Here is a 19,000-nt window from a genome sequence, read left to right as displayed (position 1 = left end):
AAAAATTAACAGACAACTTTACATCGCCAACACTTTGTGCATAAAACTGGCAAAGTGCGAATCACTGACAGGGTCACTTCATATCCACACACACGCGCCGTGTCTAAAGCACGACCTACTAGATTATAACGACCATGTCACAATCGGAAAACCCTATGAGAAGCCCGTCCGCACGATCCGCTAGGGGCGCTACTCATCGGCCCGCGAGACCTGCATCGTGATTGGACAATGGAAATTTGAATTTTGAACGCTCAGAAGTGCGACTACCGTAGCAGACGACAGCAACCGCTCCTATGAAAACGCCTCGAATGATGATGATAATCAACTTTAGAAAGAAGCATCTCCCGTGGGACATCCACCGCTTGTACAAAAAAACTAAGGTAAGCCGAAGTACAAAGTATTGCAGAAATTGAGGAAGCAATAACAGGGCCGATGAGTAGCGCCACCGCTAGCTTCCAAATGCGGCGCTGGGAAGGGGTGCCTATGACATGGTCGTTATAATCTAGTAGGTCGTGGTCTATAGAGTAGACAGCGAATACAGCGACATCTGCAAAGTGAAGCTGCAAGAGAAACCGCTCTGCTTTACCAAGACAAGCACTCCAAATTCGCTTTTGTCGAAACGGGGGATGCGGGAGATATTCACCTGAATAAAGATGACGCGCACTCGAAGGGGAAAAAAAAAGGCATAACATTAGTCCATTCGGGAACTATGAGGTGCATTGCCACAGCCATTAGTCCTGTTCAGGACTAAATTCACGAAAGTTTAGGGACCATTTGCAGTGTTGGGGGAGCAAATTTCGAAGTACGGGTTATCCAAAGTGGGGAGCAATTGTTCCCTACGGGACTAGAAGCTGCAATTATTCCCCAATTTATTCATTTCTTCCCGTACAGTATACGGGTTAAATGCGAACTAAATAAAAGAAACATTTTTCGTTTGCGAAACGCCTTCATGACTCTAACCATCGTTTACGCACATGCAGTCGGCGAGATGAAAAGAAAAAAAAAAGCAAGAGGAGGCAGCAAATCATCGCGTGCTCGAGAACATCATCGCCATCATCATCATCATCATCATTGCCCAGAAGTGGCGGCGGCGCCCACAGCGTCCGTTTTCCATTGTTGTCGGGAAACTGGTTTCCGCCTCCGCCAACTCTGGCATGCGTGCCCGTTCACTCTATTGTCGTCGTCAAATATTCATTCTTCAATTTGTGCAAGACCTGCTGCGAACACCCCTACGCAGTCGCCTAAGATAATAGCCCCGCAGGACAATGCATTAATAACCTGGGCATTCAGTGTCCTCAAGAGAGTGACTTCACTGGACTGTGGTGAACGTAAAAGTACAGAATCTCTTTTAAGATACACCTATTTTGTTGGCATGCGCTTTCAGGCATTGTGAGGGCTGATACGGAGATCGCAAGATGCAATGCGGTGTGACTGTTACTAACCGCTCTCTGTGCAAACGGTATATGTTACATATTTTCACGACTCCTTCGCACTGACATGCAGTTCTGCAGAAAAATATAGGCGATGTCAAGTTGCCGGTGGTGAGTAAATCAAAGCGTGATATTAAACGGTAGGAGCAAGTTATTTACGAGGATTAGCAACGAGGCTTTCGAGCACAAGACTGCACTTCTTCAGGTTACGAAAATATGAACCTGTTACCCTCTCATGCTAAAACTCCCCCGTCAACAGTATATATGTGCCTGTACCATGTTCATATTTTTGTAACCTGAAGAAGTGCAGTCTCGTGCTCGAAAGTCTTGTTTACCACGTGTAAATAAATAAGTTGCTCCTACCGTTTAATATCACTCTTTGATTTATTCTTATTTACCAAAACATGATTAGACAACGCGAAGAAAACGCGAATGGACCACACATACACTTGGTCTGTCTGTGTTTTATTTGTGTCCTTAAACCGTGTTGCAGTGTAATCAACGTGGAATTAATGAAATTAAAAAAAAAGCCATTCGCACGTCTTATTTGCTTTCCTCCTCTCTCTCTTCCTCCATTACTGGGTCAAGGCCGTCATAAACACGAGAAACAGCATATCCTACCTCCACAATCCCTTTCTTGTCCCGTTACCTCCCACATGCATAACACGTACCACACTTCAGAAAGCTCACGTATGCACAACGCCCTATTTTCCGCAAAAAAAAAAAAAAAAAACCGTTATTATCCCAGTCCAGCGACCAACGGTTACACCATTACAAGCCCAACTCGGTAAATATACACGTACGACCACAACAAACCTGCACAGCAACGCAGCACGTAGGCGCTGGAAAGCCATTTGAAATGATATTTATGTCCTCGTTCGCGTCGAGATCACGCGGCTATAACATTGCAGACGACGGCGCGTTGCAGACGACAAAAAAGAGAGAAAAGGTATTATTGCGCGATATGAGCCCGACAATAATAGCAACAACAGCCATTTCTGAAGTTCTCCTTTTTCGTTTCAGGGTCTTCTTGAAACAGCGTGAAACCACGGGCTTTGTGACTCACACAGGGATGTCGCGACGTGGCCGGGTCCGGGATATATCACGCCATGAATCACACTTGGTGACGCTCGGAACGGTCAGATTAACTTTTCTGCTCCCAGGCTTCACGTGATGTCGGCTTCTTCTCTTTCGCCTTTTTGTTTGGGTGTCACTAACTCCGCGTTTCTCTGATCCTGGGATAACACTAAAGAGATGAGATAGCGGTCACATGACAATGTCCGCTGCTTATTCCTTTATTTGTTGTTTGTTTGTCTGTAAAAAAAAAGACAGTTGTTGTGCGGGCATATTGTACGCATGACAGATAAATGCATGAGATGTGTGTATAAATTAGGCCTATTTCGTTGGCACTATCTGATTGATTTTGCGTTATTGAGCGTTGAGTTTATATATATTTTATTTTTTACGTGTATTTATTATATATTGCGTTTATAGGCCCCCCACAGCGCGGATGAATTGTTCCACACTTCATCGGTCGGACAATGGATGTTGAAGGATGGCTGGCCGCGGAACAGTTCTTGGCTTTACCGAAGTCGGCCCAGGACGCGCGATCCCTCACCCCCCCCCTGCGAAAGTCGTGACGTTGCCCGCCCAGGCGTGGCCGACTACGGCAAACAATTCAGTCACCGCCACCGTCATCACGTGATTGTACTTCCTCCTAAGTCATCCATGGCCATCCTCGCGTCTCAAGTTCGCTTTGAGCTGTCCCACAACATAATTGGTTCCAGGGGACACCTTATTTGACACACACCCATGTGTGGACCAGGTGGACCATTCACGGAACGTTGTCGTAGCAGCACGGTCCTAAGGATGGCAGCTGAGCGCAGAAAAGGGAAAAAGCTGCATTCTACATTTCGCCATTTTCCAACCGTGCTCAAAGAGGTATACCGACGTGCCCTTTAGCACGAGCAAAGGGAGACAGCGGCTGTATCTAGGGAAGAAGAAGAAGCGCACGAGCTGGTTGTCTTGTGCTCACTCGCCGTTCTTCGAACCGACCGCATCGTTAGATCGCGCCCACCTACTTCAGGATGCCCCACGCTGAAACTGCCCGTGGCCGTGCTAAAAGCCGTCGCCACAGACCGCAGCCAACGGCGAAGTCCACCGCCAGCATCGCCCCACACGGTCGTAACAGCCGACGAAGAAGCAGCCCAAGAAGTCCTGGACGAAGTTCCAATCCACGAAGTCCCGGACGCAGCCCAAATCCTGGAAGTCCAAGACGCCGCCCAAGTCCCAGAAGTCCAAGACGCAGCCCGAAGCCACTTCCTTCCAGAAGACTCCGGAGTCGGCAGCCTTCGCCCGCAAGTCCCGTTCCTCGTGCCAGAACAGTACCTGAGAGAATACCCGAACAGGTATTCTACAACAGCAGAGCCATCTACGTACCCTCCACGATGTTCCAGAGGCTTCCGCGAGAGGGCACGCGAGAGCGACAGGACGCCGTCAACGCCGCGCGGCAGGACAACCCGCTCTTCGGCGACCACAGACGCGGCCTGCTCAGGAAATCGAGCGCCCTTATTCTGGCAGTGGCTCTGTTGCTGCTTCTGGGGGTCGCTTGTGTAATCGTCGTGCACAGAGCTGCAGGGAGAGGCTATGCTCCTAAATTGCAAACCGGATTATCCGAAGAACCATTCACGGAAGAGTCTGGAAGACACTTTGAAAAGTATAAGGACGCACCATCAAGAGTTCCTGGGCTGGTCAATCGCGACATTGATGTGGAAGCGCCCAGGTCAGGTTCCTTGAGGAAGTCGCCCACTCGAGGTATCATCGCGGCGTTCGCCCACAATCGGACCAGGGAGCGACCGCCGCGCAATCAGTACGAATGCACGACGAACAGCTGTTCGAAAGAGGGGGAGAGGCTAGCCAGTCTGATAGACCCTCTTTTGAACCCCTGCGAAAATTTCTACGAATACGTCTGCGCCAACTGGGTGGAAGAGCACCCAATACCCAAGGGGGGAGAGTACGTTTCTTACCAATCGCACCTAGTAGAATACATCGAGAAGCGACTGGACGACAGCGTACGGAAGCTGCTCAACAAGGTACTGTCTACGCCCATGGCATTTAACGTGCTTTCCAGTCAGGTGAAGGCGGTGCTGTTGAGGAACGCTTGCATGGAAGAGGACAGACTTAACGACCGAGGACTGCAACCTCTGAAGGAAGTTCTCGAACTGCTGCACCTTCCAGTATGGCCTGCAGCAAATGTCGATATCAATGCGTCTCAGATCGAAAACGTTGCCGGAGCTCTGGGATATCGGCTGGGCCTTTTTCCCCTCGTTTCTGTTGGGGTTGACAGAGACCCCGAGAAGCCGAACAAATTTATGATAACGCTCGACGACCCTTCGCGGGAACTCATTCGGAAGAACGAGTTCTTCAGCACGGAACGCGAGTTGCTGACTTACGAAAATTTGGTTCGTAAATCCTTCGACAAGTTGGACAATACCGCGTTATCCGACATGCTGGGATCGGCTGCCCTGGGCTTGGAAGACGAGATTTCTCAAGCCCTCCTTCCATTCGTAACGGCAGAAGAAAAGGTACGCCGCTACAGGAAGCTACCCATATCAGACTTGCCGCGGTGTGGTAAGTTCCGATGGCTGCTGTTCCTGAACAGCACGTTCCAGAAGGTTCGGCCTGTGTACCGCGAAGAGGTCGTCCTGGTGAAAAATATAGCGTATCTCGAAAAGTTAGTGTCCATCCTCGAAGGACGGCAACGACGCACCATAATCAACTTCCTCGGCTTTAAAGCCGTACTAATGTTTTCCCTACTGTCACCGCCTTCCACAGAAGGTGACCTCGCCAATCTCTACGGCCGTGTGCTCACTGGACTTCTGCAAGACCTTCCTCGATGGCGTGTCTGCCTTCGTATGGCCGAAGACGCCATGCCGTTTGCTTTCTTGGCAATGTACAACGATGCCTTCTCGAGAGAACATAATGTTCGGCAACTTCGTTCCATCCTGGACAGCTTGAAAGACCTCCTGGGAAGTTCCATCGAAGACATTGAGTGGATGACCAGTCGGGACGCCTCTAAAGCCCTCGACAAGTTGAAGCGTCTCGACCTTGCTCTGTTCCTTCCTAACTGGATTACCAGCGAAGAAAAGAGGAACGTCTTTTACGAGTCAGTCCAGGACATACCCGTCGGCAACCTGCTCAGAAGCTTCATGAATGCTAGAAGCACGCATGTCACGCACCGTTTCCAACGGTTACTGTACAGCTCGGACCAGGTCGGATGGTTGGGATCCGTGTTTGACGTGTCGCCGACGTACGACCCACTAAACAACACCGTGTATGTTCCGATGGGAGTCTTCGCGGAACCAATGGGCTTTGAGAGTGTCGAGACGCCGCTACACATTCCAAGGGTGCTCAGAAGCATGGCCTACGAACTACTCAGCGTAGTCACAGGTTAGTAGTCACAAATGCTAACGCGGTAACTCCGCGTTTATACGGCGTTACTACGGCGGTTTCTCGGCGGAAAAGCTGGTGAGTTTTATGGGAGTCATCCGAAAAATCGCTGAGCCCTCCCGCGAACGATTTTTCGGTAATTTTAGAGGTCCTGAGCGATAGTTGTCGTTCAGCGCGCCTAGTGGCGTCCTTGAGCGTCAACGAGAGGAACGTCCGCGACAGATAGCTAAGAACGTATACACGTACATGAATACGTATATTTAGTCCACAGAAGCTATAATAAACGTGAAACGCAAGACGCAACTGCGCCGCACACGAATTCTTCGTTCATTTTCCGCTCGTTATCGACGCCCTTCTTTCGAAGGGTTTGCTCACTGTGTAGACCTCGGCGAATCCTGTCTGGATGTATTTCTTTCTGAGTCAAGCGCGAAATTTGAGGTCTTCATTTTTCCGTCGAGGACGTGTCTGCTCCCGCGTAGTATTTCCAACAGTGTTTTGATGAGCTCCAACAGTGTTTTGATGAGCTCCAACAGTGTTTTGACGCGTTCCAACAGTGTTTTGACGAGTTCCAACACTGTTCTGATGAGTTCCAACACCGTTAACAGGTTACGGATCATCCTTCAACAACCACAATGCCATTCTGAACTGGTGGTCACCTCCAACAAGGGACGGCTACAACAACCACACTGACTGCCTGGCTGAGCAATACAAGATCGCCATCGGAGCCGACCATTCCGGCAAACGCTACAGTGGACTCGTGGCCGAAGCCAACGTGAGGGACAACGCGGTCATGCCGTTCCTCTTGCACATGTATCAGCGCGTCCTCAAAGAGCGAGGCGTCAAAGGAAACTTTGTACTAGGAAACTTGCCCAATACCACGGCGTATCAGCTGTTCTTCGACAGTTACGCGACGAGCTTCTGCGCGAATACAAACGAAGCGTACGCCAGAAAACATCTGGCCGCATCAAGCGAAGCCTTGGCTGTGCATCGGGTGAATCTTCCGATGTGCAACAGCGACGACTTTGGCAGCGCTTTTCGTTGCCTTAAAGGCAGCGTCATGAATCCAACGAAGAAGTGCAAGTTTTGGAGGTTTCAGTGACTCGTTTGAGAGCAATAGCGCAGGAATAAAAACACTATTGTTTGCCCGTCCTTGATGTACCATGCTAGTACACAGAAAACGAGGGTGCTCGTATTCGCCTCTCCAGCTGGTTGCTAGCCACCTAGCAGAATCACTCAATGAATGATAGTAACAGCATATGCGATGGAGTTTCCCGCCTTACAGAACTCTCTGCACAATCAGCAACAGCACTGCTGAATTCCGCAGTGCGAAACTACTGCGGAGAAGAATATTCGCGAAGAATAATATCGAATTCAATGTCGGGATGAGGAAACAACGAAGACTGTTGCATACCACGCGCGAGTTATGTCATTTGTACGAGTTTTGAATCTTGTCTCGTGGCACGAAGCAGGGCGATTTATTCATCGGCAATCATTCTTTTCTCCGCCATCTTGAGGACGGCGCGAGCGCCTCTATAGGTAGTTCGAGAGGCGAATAGGTTGAATCATATTTTGATGGCAACGCGCAGGGAGAGATGCCATCGCGTTGTGATGCTGTTGTCGTGCAGCCTCCTGCTGGTGTTGTCATAGGGCTGTTGTCATGGCTACAAAACCTGTAGCAAATCCATAGGAAAAGCAGTGCATCTTGCAAGGTGCGAACAACTCGAGACCGTGTATTTGAAAGTGCCACGTCGTCTGCTAAACTACCGCGCGGTGCATATTTTTGGGGCGCTGACGTTGCTAGGGTGCTCCAGAGGGAGCTAGTATTCACGCACTCTGACGTTGCTGGTCACTAGCGCCACCTGGCCCGCAGACGCAGGTGCATCATCTTCCTGTGTGCACGCGGTATGTTTTCAAGCTGTACGCACCTAGTCACTGGGATACCTACTATTTTACCTCTATTTTTTTTCTTCGTCAACATCAACTTCGATACCTGGACCGCGCACTCGTTAAGTCTACATTTCACGCGCTATATTTCGTACCTAGAGTGAAAAGACACTTGCACTTTTGGTGCCAAGACACAAGAGTGCAGGAAACAGACTTCCAAGCTATATAATTATAAAAAAATTATATAAATAAAAAAAATTATAAAAAGTAATTATAAAAAAACTTAAATTATAAAACTCACCCGTTATGCGTCATATGAGTCCCTTTTCATCTTTCCAACATTCCACACGCGTCCCATCCCATTGGACAACTCTTCCCACCTATGTCGTATATATAAAAATAAATAAAAATAAAAAAAACATCCCCGCTATACCATGATTGACTCAGCCTTTGCCTAAAGACGCAGCCTGAGCGTCCAACCTGCAAGTATACTAAGAAGAGTCAGCCTGATGATGTTGGCTTACTGTTTGGCATCTCAAACTTTTCCTTCAAACAGGGGGAGGGGGTCAGCCGACCTTAACTCCGACCCTTAATGTAGCTTTAGGGCATGATGATGTAGCGAATGTAAAGGAAGAAAAATCGAATTCCGCGCAACTCCCCGCGAGGTAACGGCACGAGCAAACATCGGGTGGGAACCCCTTGTACATATATTGAGGAAGAGTTCGTTAGACTGGATACATAGAAGTCCACCAACTTCTGTCCTCAGACTTGACTTTCTTGCTGTTTTATTTTTCATTTATTTTTTTTTTTTTTCGATCTGTCCCGTTCTTCCTTTAATTTGATTTAATCTTTCTATATAGGCCCTACTGATGTCATTCCAGACCGCTAACTCTTCGAGGATTTTAGACTGTGGGTCTTTAAAAAAAAATCACGCGTGAAAAAATATAGTACGCCCTGGAAGTGAAAGAGAAAATGGTGGAGTTCTTCGTTGCTATAGCAATGAGAGTACCTGTGGTACTTAAGTGGTAGTAGCGATATAGGGGTTGTGATGCTATTTTAAGACATATGGTTCACTGCGTAAAGCTCCACCACATCAAATTTTTTTTAAAATCCTACGTGTCGTACTTGCCGAAATAGAAGCCCTCGTAAAACCTAACACGTTTCGCTCTCTTGTCACAAAAGCGAAAGCCACAGCCGTTCTCATTGGTTCTGGAAAGCACGTGACCTCGCCCGCCCTACCGTTCTGAGTTCCCCTTGCTCTCTCGCAGTCTTATTCTAAACGTCTCTATTATCGAAGAAACCCAAATGTACTGCTTGCGACACACTTGTCTGAAATCACAGTGACCAGTGAAATCAGTGAAAATGTGAATCAGTGAATCAAATGAATCAAATGAAAATCAGTGAAATCAGTGAAGTGAAGCCAGTGAACAGTGAAATCAGTGACCTTCAATCGGCCCGCATTGGGTCCTGTCCGCCTTCGAAGCGGCTGTACCAATATGAGGGAGTTTTAGTATACCGTACGTTATCGTCTTTGCGCACGAAAGTGATATAGCGTTGATGGTTCTGCGCACGCCCACAAACGCTATCCGCTACGTACGCTATACGGCTATAGCGTACGATGCACTAAAACTCACTATTAGGCAGCGTTAGTAGACCGTTGGTAAAATCAGCTCCCGTGGCAGAGTGGTTAGGATGATCGCTTTCCACGCCGAGACTGGGAGGTGACACGGGTTCGAATCTTGTCACCGGCTGTGCTGTCTCAGGTTTTCCCTGGGTTTTCCGAAGACTTTCCAGACGAATGTCGGCACAGTTCCCCCTGAAGTCGGCCCAGGACGCATACTAACCCATCTGTCGCCCACTCCGTCTTGCTGTCCTCTCTACATCTGTCCACGTCTGTACGCTGCTCATAGCCACAGTTGCTTCGCGGCGCTAACACGAAATTAAAAAAAAAGACCGTTGGTAAAGTTATTCATGTGGCACATCAAAACCAATAGCAGCCGTGTGTGACTCAGAGTCTTATCAACTGATTGGATCCGGTTGATACGGTTCGATGCAAGCCACCTTATCAACGGTTTGCTGAAACTCTCTTTTGTGTCTGAAGATGCACTCTTAGAAAGGGACTTCACCGCATAGCACGCTCCTAGCCAACCATCATCTCGAATGATATCGTTATCTGCCCTGTTGAAAACGGGAGGCGTACGTTTTGTGACAATTATAGCATAAGTGTCACAAAAAATGCGTACGCCTCCCGTTTTCAACAAATCAGGGCTGATAACGATATCGTTCGAGATTATAGTTGGCTAGGAGCGTGCTATGCGGTGAAGTTCATTTCTAAGAGTGTGGGCCATGTGGGCGTATGCCACAGGATCTCATTGGTCAGGAGAAATAATCTTGCAACAGCTCGAGATTTCAGATAAGATAGACCATGAGCGGTCGATCTCAGACACGTATGTCGCAAGCAGTACACATTCTAACACCCTCCGTGCAACTTCCAGCAAACACAACAGCAGCAAAGCGTGCGAAATTGCACCGGGCACAAAGCCTTGAGGACAAGCTTCAGAGCGTACAGTTCAATGTGGAAAACGAAGGGAGGAATCACGTGATACAAAAAGATATAGCACGAGCCTGGCGTCGAAAAAAAAAAAATGCAGGCTTGTAGTATCGCACGTATCCCGCAGTGTCCATACATCACATGATGATGCTTTGCACACCAGCGCCGCCACTAGTTTAATATGCGCAACCACGCACGTTGCGCTACATTCCCGCTAACGGTGAAAAACGGGCGAAAATAAATGGATTGTCAGGTTAACTTTTTTCCACGTAGAACATTAAGATGAGCGAAAATGATCCGGGTCAGGTTCAGCGCAGAATTACCAGTCGCTACGAGGATAATCTGGGATTTGGCGTAATCCCGAGTCCCGTCGAGATTGATGAGATGGAAGCGTTTTTAACCGAGCGGCCTTCAGGGAGGGAGGACAGTTAATAATGAAATGGGTACCGTAATCGGTCAACCTTATGCAGTTCCAAGAGTGACGTCATTGGGCAGCAAGAGGGTCGGAATAGTAACGAGACGTGTCCTGACGTCGTGGTAGGTCATTGGTTGCGTTGGCGATACGTTATACTGTTGCTCCGCATTATTCCCCGCATAATTTAGTTCAAACAGTACGCTCTTAGAAATGAACTTCGCCGCATAGCACGCTCCTAGCCAACCATCATCTCGAGTAACGTCGTTATTTGCCCTGATTTGTTGAAAACGGGAGGCGTACGCCTTTTTTTGTGTGACAATTATGAACAGCATAAGTGTCACAAAAAAGGGCGCGTCATCTGAAGGGACAAACCAACCACTTTCTCACTCACCCCACTTTCACTCTTACACGTGACACTCATTACATCAGTCTTACATCATGCACCACCTTGTGTCAGTATGAGTATGAGTATTGATGTCAGTGTTGTTATTCAGCCATGTCTGCTTTCTCTGATGCCCGTCCGTTTTGACCTTCGCTACAAACAAGTCTACAAGGAGGCGCCACGGTCCAGCCAGCCATCCAGACAAACCTAGAAACGAGAAGACACCAACTTCATCGGGAATATATCCACATACCATTGCCCCTTTTATCGTTACCTTCACGTTACTGCTACGAAACTCGGAACACAACCTCCGCAATGCAGCCACACCTCAATGTCACTTATACAGCCCCGCATCGCAGAGACTACCACAAAACTACCCCGTCTACCTCACTCGTCTTCCCAGTCACACCCGCACCACAATAAAACCTCCCCAGCCAGCATTCTTTCCTTCCCATGCTACATAGCGGTGCGCGCAGAAACCCACGATGTTTGTCCACAGGGGCCCCCATCTCTAACGTGAAAGGCGCCCCCTGCATGGAATGAAGGGAATACGACTAGATTGCTGGGGCAGCAAACTGAAACACGGGGACGCATAATAGCCCCTACAGTGCACTGACCAGCGGTCCCCTCCACCACCACCACCACCCATGGCACTCACGTGAACAAATGAAAGGTGGCCGGGAAGCCGACGTGAATCACCTCCCATAACTCCCATAAAAGGGGGAAAGGAACGCGATAGATTCGATTAAAGGTCCCGGCGTGGAGTCAGTGAAGCGAAGACGCGCGCGCGCCTTTGTATAGGTGTGCGCGTGCCGGTATTTTCTGGACGCGCGGAGGTGTTACAACAGCGGATGCCAGGGTATCCGAAGGGCCTTCTTTCATTTCGTGTCTTCGATAAGTCAAAGTAGCTTTTTTGTCTGTTTTTTTTTTCTCCCTTGAACATAAGAGTGAGATGCAATCAAGCTGGTAAGTTGATACTATTTCCTCGAGATTGAGGTAAAATGTGACCGTCGGTCGTCGGGGCAGTATCGTTTGTGGGGCGATTTTTTCCTAAAATCTTCAACATGGTATGTCATTTTCAGGTACAGGTATAGGCAGGATCAACTATTGGCTGCGAGCTATGTCATGATACGTCATAACTTTCACCTTCCGTTTTTCATGGTGACTGCTCTCGCGAAGCTCAGAGTACCTTTTTTCTTATCTTATCTTTTTTTTGTGAGAGAGAGAGAGAGTATTATGTTCTTATCGCCGCGCGATGTGAGTACAGAGGTGCTCGCGTTGCATGACACGCAACTGCACTCTTAAAAATGAACTTCACCGGATAGCACACTCCTAGCCAACCATCGTCTCGAATGATATCGTTATCTGCCCTGATTTGTAGAAAACGGGAGGCGTACGCCTTTTTTGTGGCAATTATGAACAGTATAAGTGTCACAAAAATGGCGTACGCCTCCCGTTTTCAACAAATCAGGGCAGATAACGATACCATTCGTGATTATGGTTGGCTAGGAGTGTGGTATCCGGTGAAGTTCATTTTTAAGAGTGTTGTTAATGCTAAGCTATGCCCGTCCGTTTTTGACCTTCACTGCAAACAAGTCTACCAGGGGGCCCCACGATCCAGCCATCCATCAAAGCCAGCCAAAAAGCCCAGCCATCCTCAAGCTAAGTGCTAGGTCACGTGTACCCATGGTTACCTAGAATTGTTACAAGAGAAGCGTTTGTAAAGGTGCGTCCTCACTATGCCGATCGGCAACTACTTAAGAGCACAGCATTCGCAAGAAACTGACACAAAATAGCTATACAGGAAATCTTGCACGTGTCGCTTATCTGTGTTTCCGTTCGAGCACCACACAGTATCGTGCTTAGTCTTTATGCGGCCATGTTTCTCATCACGTGATCGCTCAATACAGTCGCAACAGGAAACTCCGCCGGAAACAACATTGGTGAAAGCACCCTCGTGCAGGATCGGAATTCTACTCCGCCGCCATTCCATCCGAAAGACCCCGGATGCAGAGTCTGAATGTGGCAGCAGACCCGTTTCTTCGCTATGTCCGTGCCTTCCTTTTGTGTATGCGGCAGGCATGCATTAGCCGTGCATATTTTGCCGTTTAGCGATGCTTTCACTTAGGACACTATGAACACTTGTTTTTTTTTTTTTTTTTTCATTCCCGAACTGTCGATGGCAGAGACAACCAGTACTTACAGTACTTCACCAGTGAAAGCGAGAACATTATGTTATTTATATGTAGAGAGCGCGCAACCTTTTAGTAACACGACGTTATAAAAATGTGACGTCACTGAATTGTCCCCAATCACTTTCCTGGAGCGCTACTTCAACCTATTCACGTAATATTGAGAATTCTTAGGCGTAGCTGCGTACACAAACCACGATGTCTTGTACGCGTACAATACGCAAACTGGATACGCTGGTTCTTCATGAAGTCATTGTTAGAAATTTAAAGAGGTTTTACAGGAAAGCCGTACATTTAAGACAAACCAGTTATATATCATCCAAACAAGAAAAGACAAAATCAATTACATATTTGGGCATTATGCCAAGATAGGGAGCGTTGTCAGTAATGTTTTCGCGAAACGCGTTTTGAAATGTTACTAAATCTTTATCGAAAGCTTCTTAATGTTTCGTGAAACTCATTTAATTTTTTTCGCATTGTTACTGTGGTGGTCACACAATTTTTGGCACACTGCACACACAGTCACCTGGTGGTGCCACGTGACAGGTCACGTGGTCATATGAAGTCACGGACGGACCTACAACATGGCTTGCCCTATGAAGCTATCCCTTTATTTTTTAAAAAAAGCGTACTGAGGTCACTCGTCTGAAAGAAAAAGCACAAGCCGATAAATACATAAAATTCCAAAAGAATCACGCATTCAATTTATATATATATATATATATATATATATATATCCCTTACTCAGCGACTTAGTCATCACTATAGGCAAGACGACGATGAAATTACGCGGATGCCGGGCATCAATAACGCATCCATCCTCTTAAGACCGGGCCTACAGCTGTGACTCCCCAAATTCTAACCAACCCCTTACGGTTGCAGCAGACGTCCTCCCACTTTCCAGCTGATCTCACACCGAAAACAACACGCCGGCCAGGAGGGAACAAGGGCTGGATAAGGTTATCTCTCAATCAGGTTCCGCGTCGCTAATATTCAACACCCTCCCAGATCCTCCTCCTCCTTCCGTTACAAGCAACGCTAAAATCAGTAAAAATCGAAGCCGGAAAGAAACTTTTTTTTTTTATGTTTCACCCTCTCTTTGAGAGCAAAGGGGATTATAGGTCCGACGAAAAACGGGGTGTGAGGAGCAGAGTGGCAAGGGGGACGAACAGTGTTTAAAGGGCAGGATCTGCGTAATCCCCTGAGAGGTTTTGGAGGAAGTCAGAATTTTCAGCGACCAGGTTCGAAGGAAGAGAGAGAGAGATTGGGGGGGGGGGGGGAGTGTGAGGGGAGGAGAGTGGACTTAATGTGCTCGTAAAGCCACAGAAAAGAGAGAGAGTGTGTGTGTGTGTTTCTTTTTCTTTGTTTTAAGCTTTCGTTACTGTTTATTTCCTTCCTTTTCTGACTTTGATGAAATGGAGTTTCGAAGTGTTGACAAGGATTATACGAGGGATACGAAAGTCAATGGAGGCGAAGGAGGGAAAGGAGGTGTCGTGCGAAGTATTTTGGGAGCGAGAACGGAGTGACTAATTAAGTGAAGCAGATGGTGAGACGGATGAAAGCGTGATCGGGTGATTGAAAGAGGACACGTCCTTTCGAGCCTGTAAAGTGTGCTCTGCCACACACGGAGTGTTAATGCGGAAAAGCCCGCTTGCAACGGTTACCGGTATACGTATGTGTGTGCGGGACAGGGAATGTCTTTGTGTGCCTCTTCAGACGCTTTATCTTTCGATACAATGCAGATGTTTTTTTCTTTTTGTTCTTTTTTTTTATTACGAGTCACTCGTGACTCATCCAATGACATCACGTTCCGACATTACGACATACCCGCATGACGACACAGACCCGTTCTAAACGAAAAACAGTCTTCACATCCAGAGGAGGATAATAGAATGAGACTTCAAGCGTTACCCATATTGAATGCAACATGCATGAGGGGGGATGTGATGATGGACCGCGCAGATTGACAATTCCTGCATTAATAATAATAATAATAATAACTTTATTCGACTGCTTATACACATCGAAAAAAAAAACAGGATAGCCGATGCCTTTTGGCATGTGGCCTCCCTTGCTAGATAGCAGACAGTCACTACAAAATACCAGTATTTATGTACTTGCATAGCTTTGAAAAAAAGAAAAAAGAACAAGTAAAGTACAAAAAGAACCCTTTACAGTAATATGTGTACCAAAGAACGATACGATTACTGCAAACACACAGTCATAAGAATACGATACAAGATAGAAATGCAACGTACGTATGTTAAGTTATTATTAAGTTAAGTCAATTATTAAGCATATATTAAGTTAAGAGAACACGGAATCTTTCGTCTTCTAACAACTTACGATACCGTAGGAGAATAGCGAAATTAAAACAACAACGTGGCTCAAAGTCACAAAACGAAACAACCATCTCCTTGGAAACACCCGCGCACGGATATATGTCAGCGCACAACGCCATATATACTGGACGCGTTCACACGGCGCATCAGAAGAGCCTCCCTCTTGAAATTAATTGAGGCATTCTCTCGTCGTACACACACAGAGAGAGAGAGAGAGAGAGAGAGAGAGAGAGAGAGAAAGGCACATAACTAGGATGGATGAAGGGCAATCGCTGGAGACAGCGGCGCCCCCTCTAATGGCGCTGCCTTATTACGGCCCTACAACCATTACCTCATCACGGACGCATTACTACAATGTATATGCACGGGCCCCAATGTGAACAACACGTTAGAATGGCTCTTAGAATGTGTTACGGTGGCAGTGGGCATCTCAGTAGGCGTCTGGGCGATGTTCAGAATGTGTTGTCGACACGTATTTTTTGATAGCTCTGGTCAAGCTCGGTTGTTGCGCCTTTCAATCTCGAGCAATGTCTGAGTGTTGTAAGGGTGTTTAATGTGTAATGTAGCGAAGTTTCCGGTGCTTTTTGTAGTTATTGACTATTTGATTGACCTGTTATTGACTAATCAATGATTAGACGAATAAGGATAAGCTTTGGTCCTGTTCTCGTGCAGAACAAAAACACCGGAAGCTGTTTGTACTGCCGGTGGTGATGTATTGTCTCACACCGGAAATCTCCGCCAGTAGCACCTCTAACAACAATGTCCGGTAAACGAAACGCGTAAACGTTGACTACTCTATCTCGACCGCTCCTCACAACTCTTCGATCTCCATATTCACACGCGCGACATCTCTTCGGAATATTCTTTCGGAAGAAAAAGCGCGAGAAAAAAAAAAGCTTCCAGGTCAGAAGTACCACCCGGTGTTAGGCTCCGCATTCGCACGCACTGCATGCTTCGCAGACGACATCTGCGTACTTTGCAGAAGACACATCTTTCGCTGTCGTCTGCTACCGAAAAGTCTGTGGATGCGCCGCAGGATATTCCCCACGGTTCGCAGTGCACGAAAAGACATGACGTTGAGCGCTCGCGCTTACGTGGCAGCAGAAAGCTCTGACGTTTTTCGCATCTTCCGCTTGAGTATTCTGCATGGAAAATGTCGCCCGGACCAACGCCGCGTTAGGAACCATCGCAGGAGTTTGAAACCATCCTCACTCGTCCTCGTACTAAACGCCATTGTTTAATTTCAACAAAGCTCAACTTGCGAGCTATTCCACGCATTACCTTCAATTTAGCCGCCCGCCAATGACCAACGGAACGCGTGGAACGCAAGGGCCGCGGAACAGGTGCAGGGAATATCGCCCCATAAACCTGCTACCCTCATACGGCACCATAAACGCCACCCCTATCCCGCAATCATACTTCAACGACCTCAATGATCACGCATTCACCTCCGCGGGGTCATAATAGCATGCCAAGCTTCACCGCCGAAAACCATTCTCACTACAAAACTATGGCGGCAATTAACGCCCCCTTACGTCTCTTTACGGGACTGTTCACCGTCTTCGCAGTAATGGGTCGACCAATCAGAGCGAAATGGAGCGACACTCACGTGACCCGTGAACGACGCGATGTGATCGAAATGCTTCGTGCAAATAGATGGAATCCATTGTTTTCGTCTGCGAGGCTCCACGACACACGTGTGACCTATTCAGTTGGAGGGGCCCTTTGTGAAGTATAGGGGGCGCGCCTGATGAGTAAGAAAAACAAGGAAAATGTGGAACGGAACGAAAAGGAAGCGAAGCGAGAGAAAACTTTTCAATTAGAGTAGGAAGAGGTTTTCGAGGTACGTTTTCGTTCGGGAATTGTTGAAGGAAGACACGTTGGTTATTGTATTTTTGCGCCGAGTGTCGTCTGCTTTTAAAAGCGGAGTCTTCACCCGGCTATTACGTATGCGTTTTTCTTTGTTGTATCTTTACGGGACGGAAAGAAAGTGGAGGATGGGGAGGAAGTTCTTCGAAGTGATTAGTGCACGTGTTGTTTTAACGACGCGTAAGGCTTCCTCCGAGAATCCTACGAAGCAGCTAAAGGGGATTACTGCACGGATTAACACCGCGCTCGTCTGATGGTGCACGTCAGGTTGGGTCGCACGTGGTGCCAAGGTGATGAAGGAAGGTGCATTAATGCGTCTCTTTTTGAAAGTTACGTGAACCTTTCGGTCTTGGACATCAATTTTTTTTTGCTATTCGCAAAAGCGTTTCAGAAGCCCCACGTCCTGGACAGCCATCGTAGCTGCAGACATCGAAGCGCGACCGCACAGGACGCACACCGTTAAAGGGAGACTTCGGGAGGATACGAAACAAATTATGTGAGCCTCATACCGAACACGGACAGCTCCCTTGATACCGAATACAACATTCGTATTCATTTTGTGCGAGTAATTAATTCGTAAATGATGACAATACCAAACCGAAACCAACATGCAAAGCGCACTGCGGTTCGCCCGGAGGAAGCTACTGTGACGTCACCCGGCATTGTCGTCTGCAACGAAGCTTGCATTCTTTCATGCAGGATGACGTCGGCAGTGTTGCTATCAGCGCCCTCGTGCTTCACAGAGGCGAAGCGCTCACTCCGTAATAATTCGTTCGAATAAAATCGCCGTTGTGAAGACTTCGCCTTATAAGAGCAACCGAAATGGAAAAGATGATAATTTGTAACAGACCACACAGAAGACAGACAGACAAGAAGCCAACACCATGCATCCGCTGTTTATTGTCATCAAGTAAGGGAACTACCTGTGGAAGTAGTCATTACACCAGGACTCGTTTGCACAAGAATTGTGCTGGGAACCTAACATAAGCAAAACCGTTAGCCAGAGCTTTGACAGTGTGTTTGTACTGCAAACTGTAGGACGGGGCAAGCGGAATACTTGCCGGCATTCGCGTATTCCGTATTCCGCGTCTGGGACTATATAGTGTGTTCGCATCAAAATGGAAGGCCGACCACGGGAGCCGCCCGAGGCTACGAAAAAAGTGTGTTGACGAAAGAAAATACCTTCTCGGGAGCAATAACGCAAACCATACTATCCACGATAGCTACCTATGGAGGTAGTCCCCTTTGGACAGGTACCTACTTCACGTTACAAATATATACAAGCTAGATAACAACACTCACTAATAGGGAGTGACTTTTTCGGGTTAAACCCGATTCCGCCCGGTTTTTCCCCCCGAACTGAGCTCCGACCAATTCGGGTTGAACCCGATGTCTCCCCGAATTCCAGTCACTGTGTTCACTGTGTTCAATCCTCAAGTGACGTTTCCACTGAAGACGAACGAAGGTCACCACGTGTAACATACCA

General features: G+C 47.6%; 1 protein-coding gene across 1 annotated transcript; it reads left to right on the top strand.

Annotated features, from left to right (window-relative positions):
* The first annotated feature begins 3,410 nt into the window (after window positions 1–3,410).
* On the top strand, window positions 3,411–7,028 carry LOC135370559 (neprilysin-1-like). Its single transcript, XM_064604341.1, has 2 exons — window positions 3,411–5,879; window positions 6,485–7,028. The coding sequence occupies exons 1-2, from the start codon at window positions 3,518–3,520 to the stop codon at window positions 6,976–6,978; spliced, it is 2,856 nt and encodes a 951-aa protein (XP_064460411.1). The 5' UTR covers window positions 3,411–3,517; the 3' UTR covers window positions 6,979–7,028.
* The last annotated feature ends 11,972 nt before the right edge of the window (window positions 7,029–19,000 follow it).

The sequence above is a fragment of the Ornithodoros turicata genome, chromosome 10 (assembly GCF_037126465.1).
Source record: "Ornithodoros turicata isolate Travis chromosome 10, ASM3712646v1, whole genome shotgun sequence".
In the NCBI taxonomy this organism is placed as follows: domain Eukaryota; kingdom Metazoa; phylum Arthropoda; class Arachnida; order Ixodida; family Argasidae; genus Ornithodoros; species Ornithodoros turicata.
The sequence above is the reverse complement of the archived record's forward strand: the minus strand, read 5'-3'. Positions and strand labels throughout refer to the sequence as shown.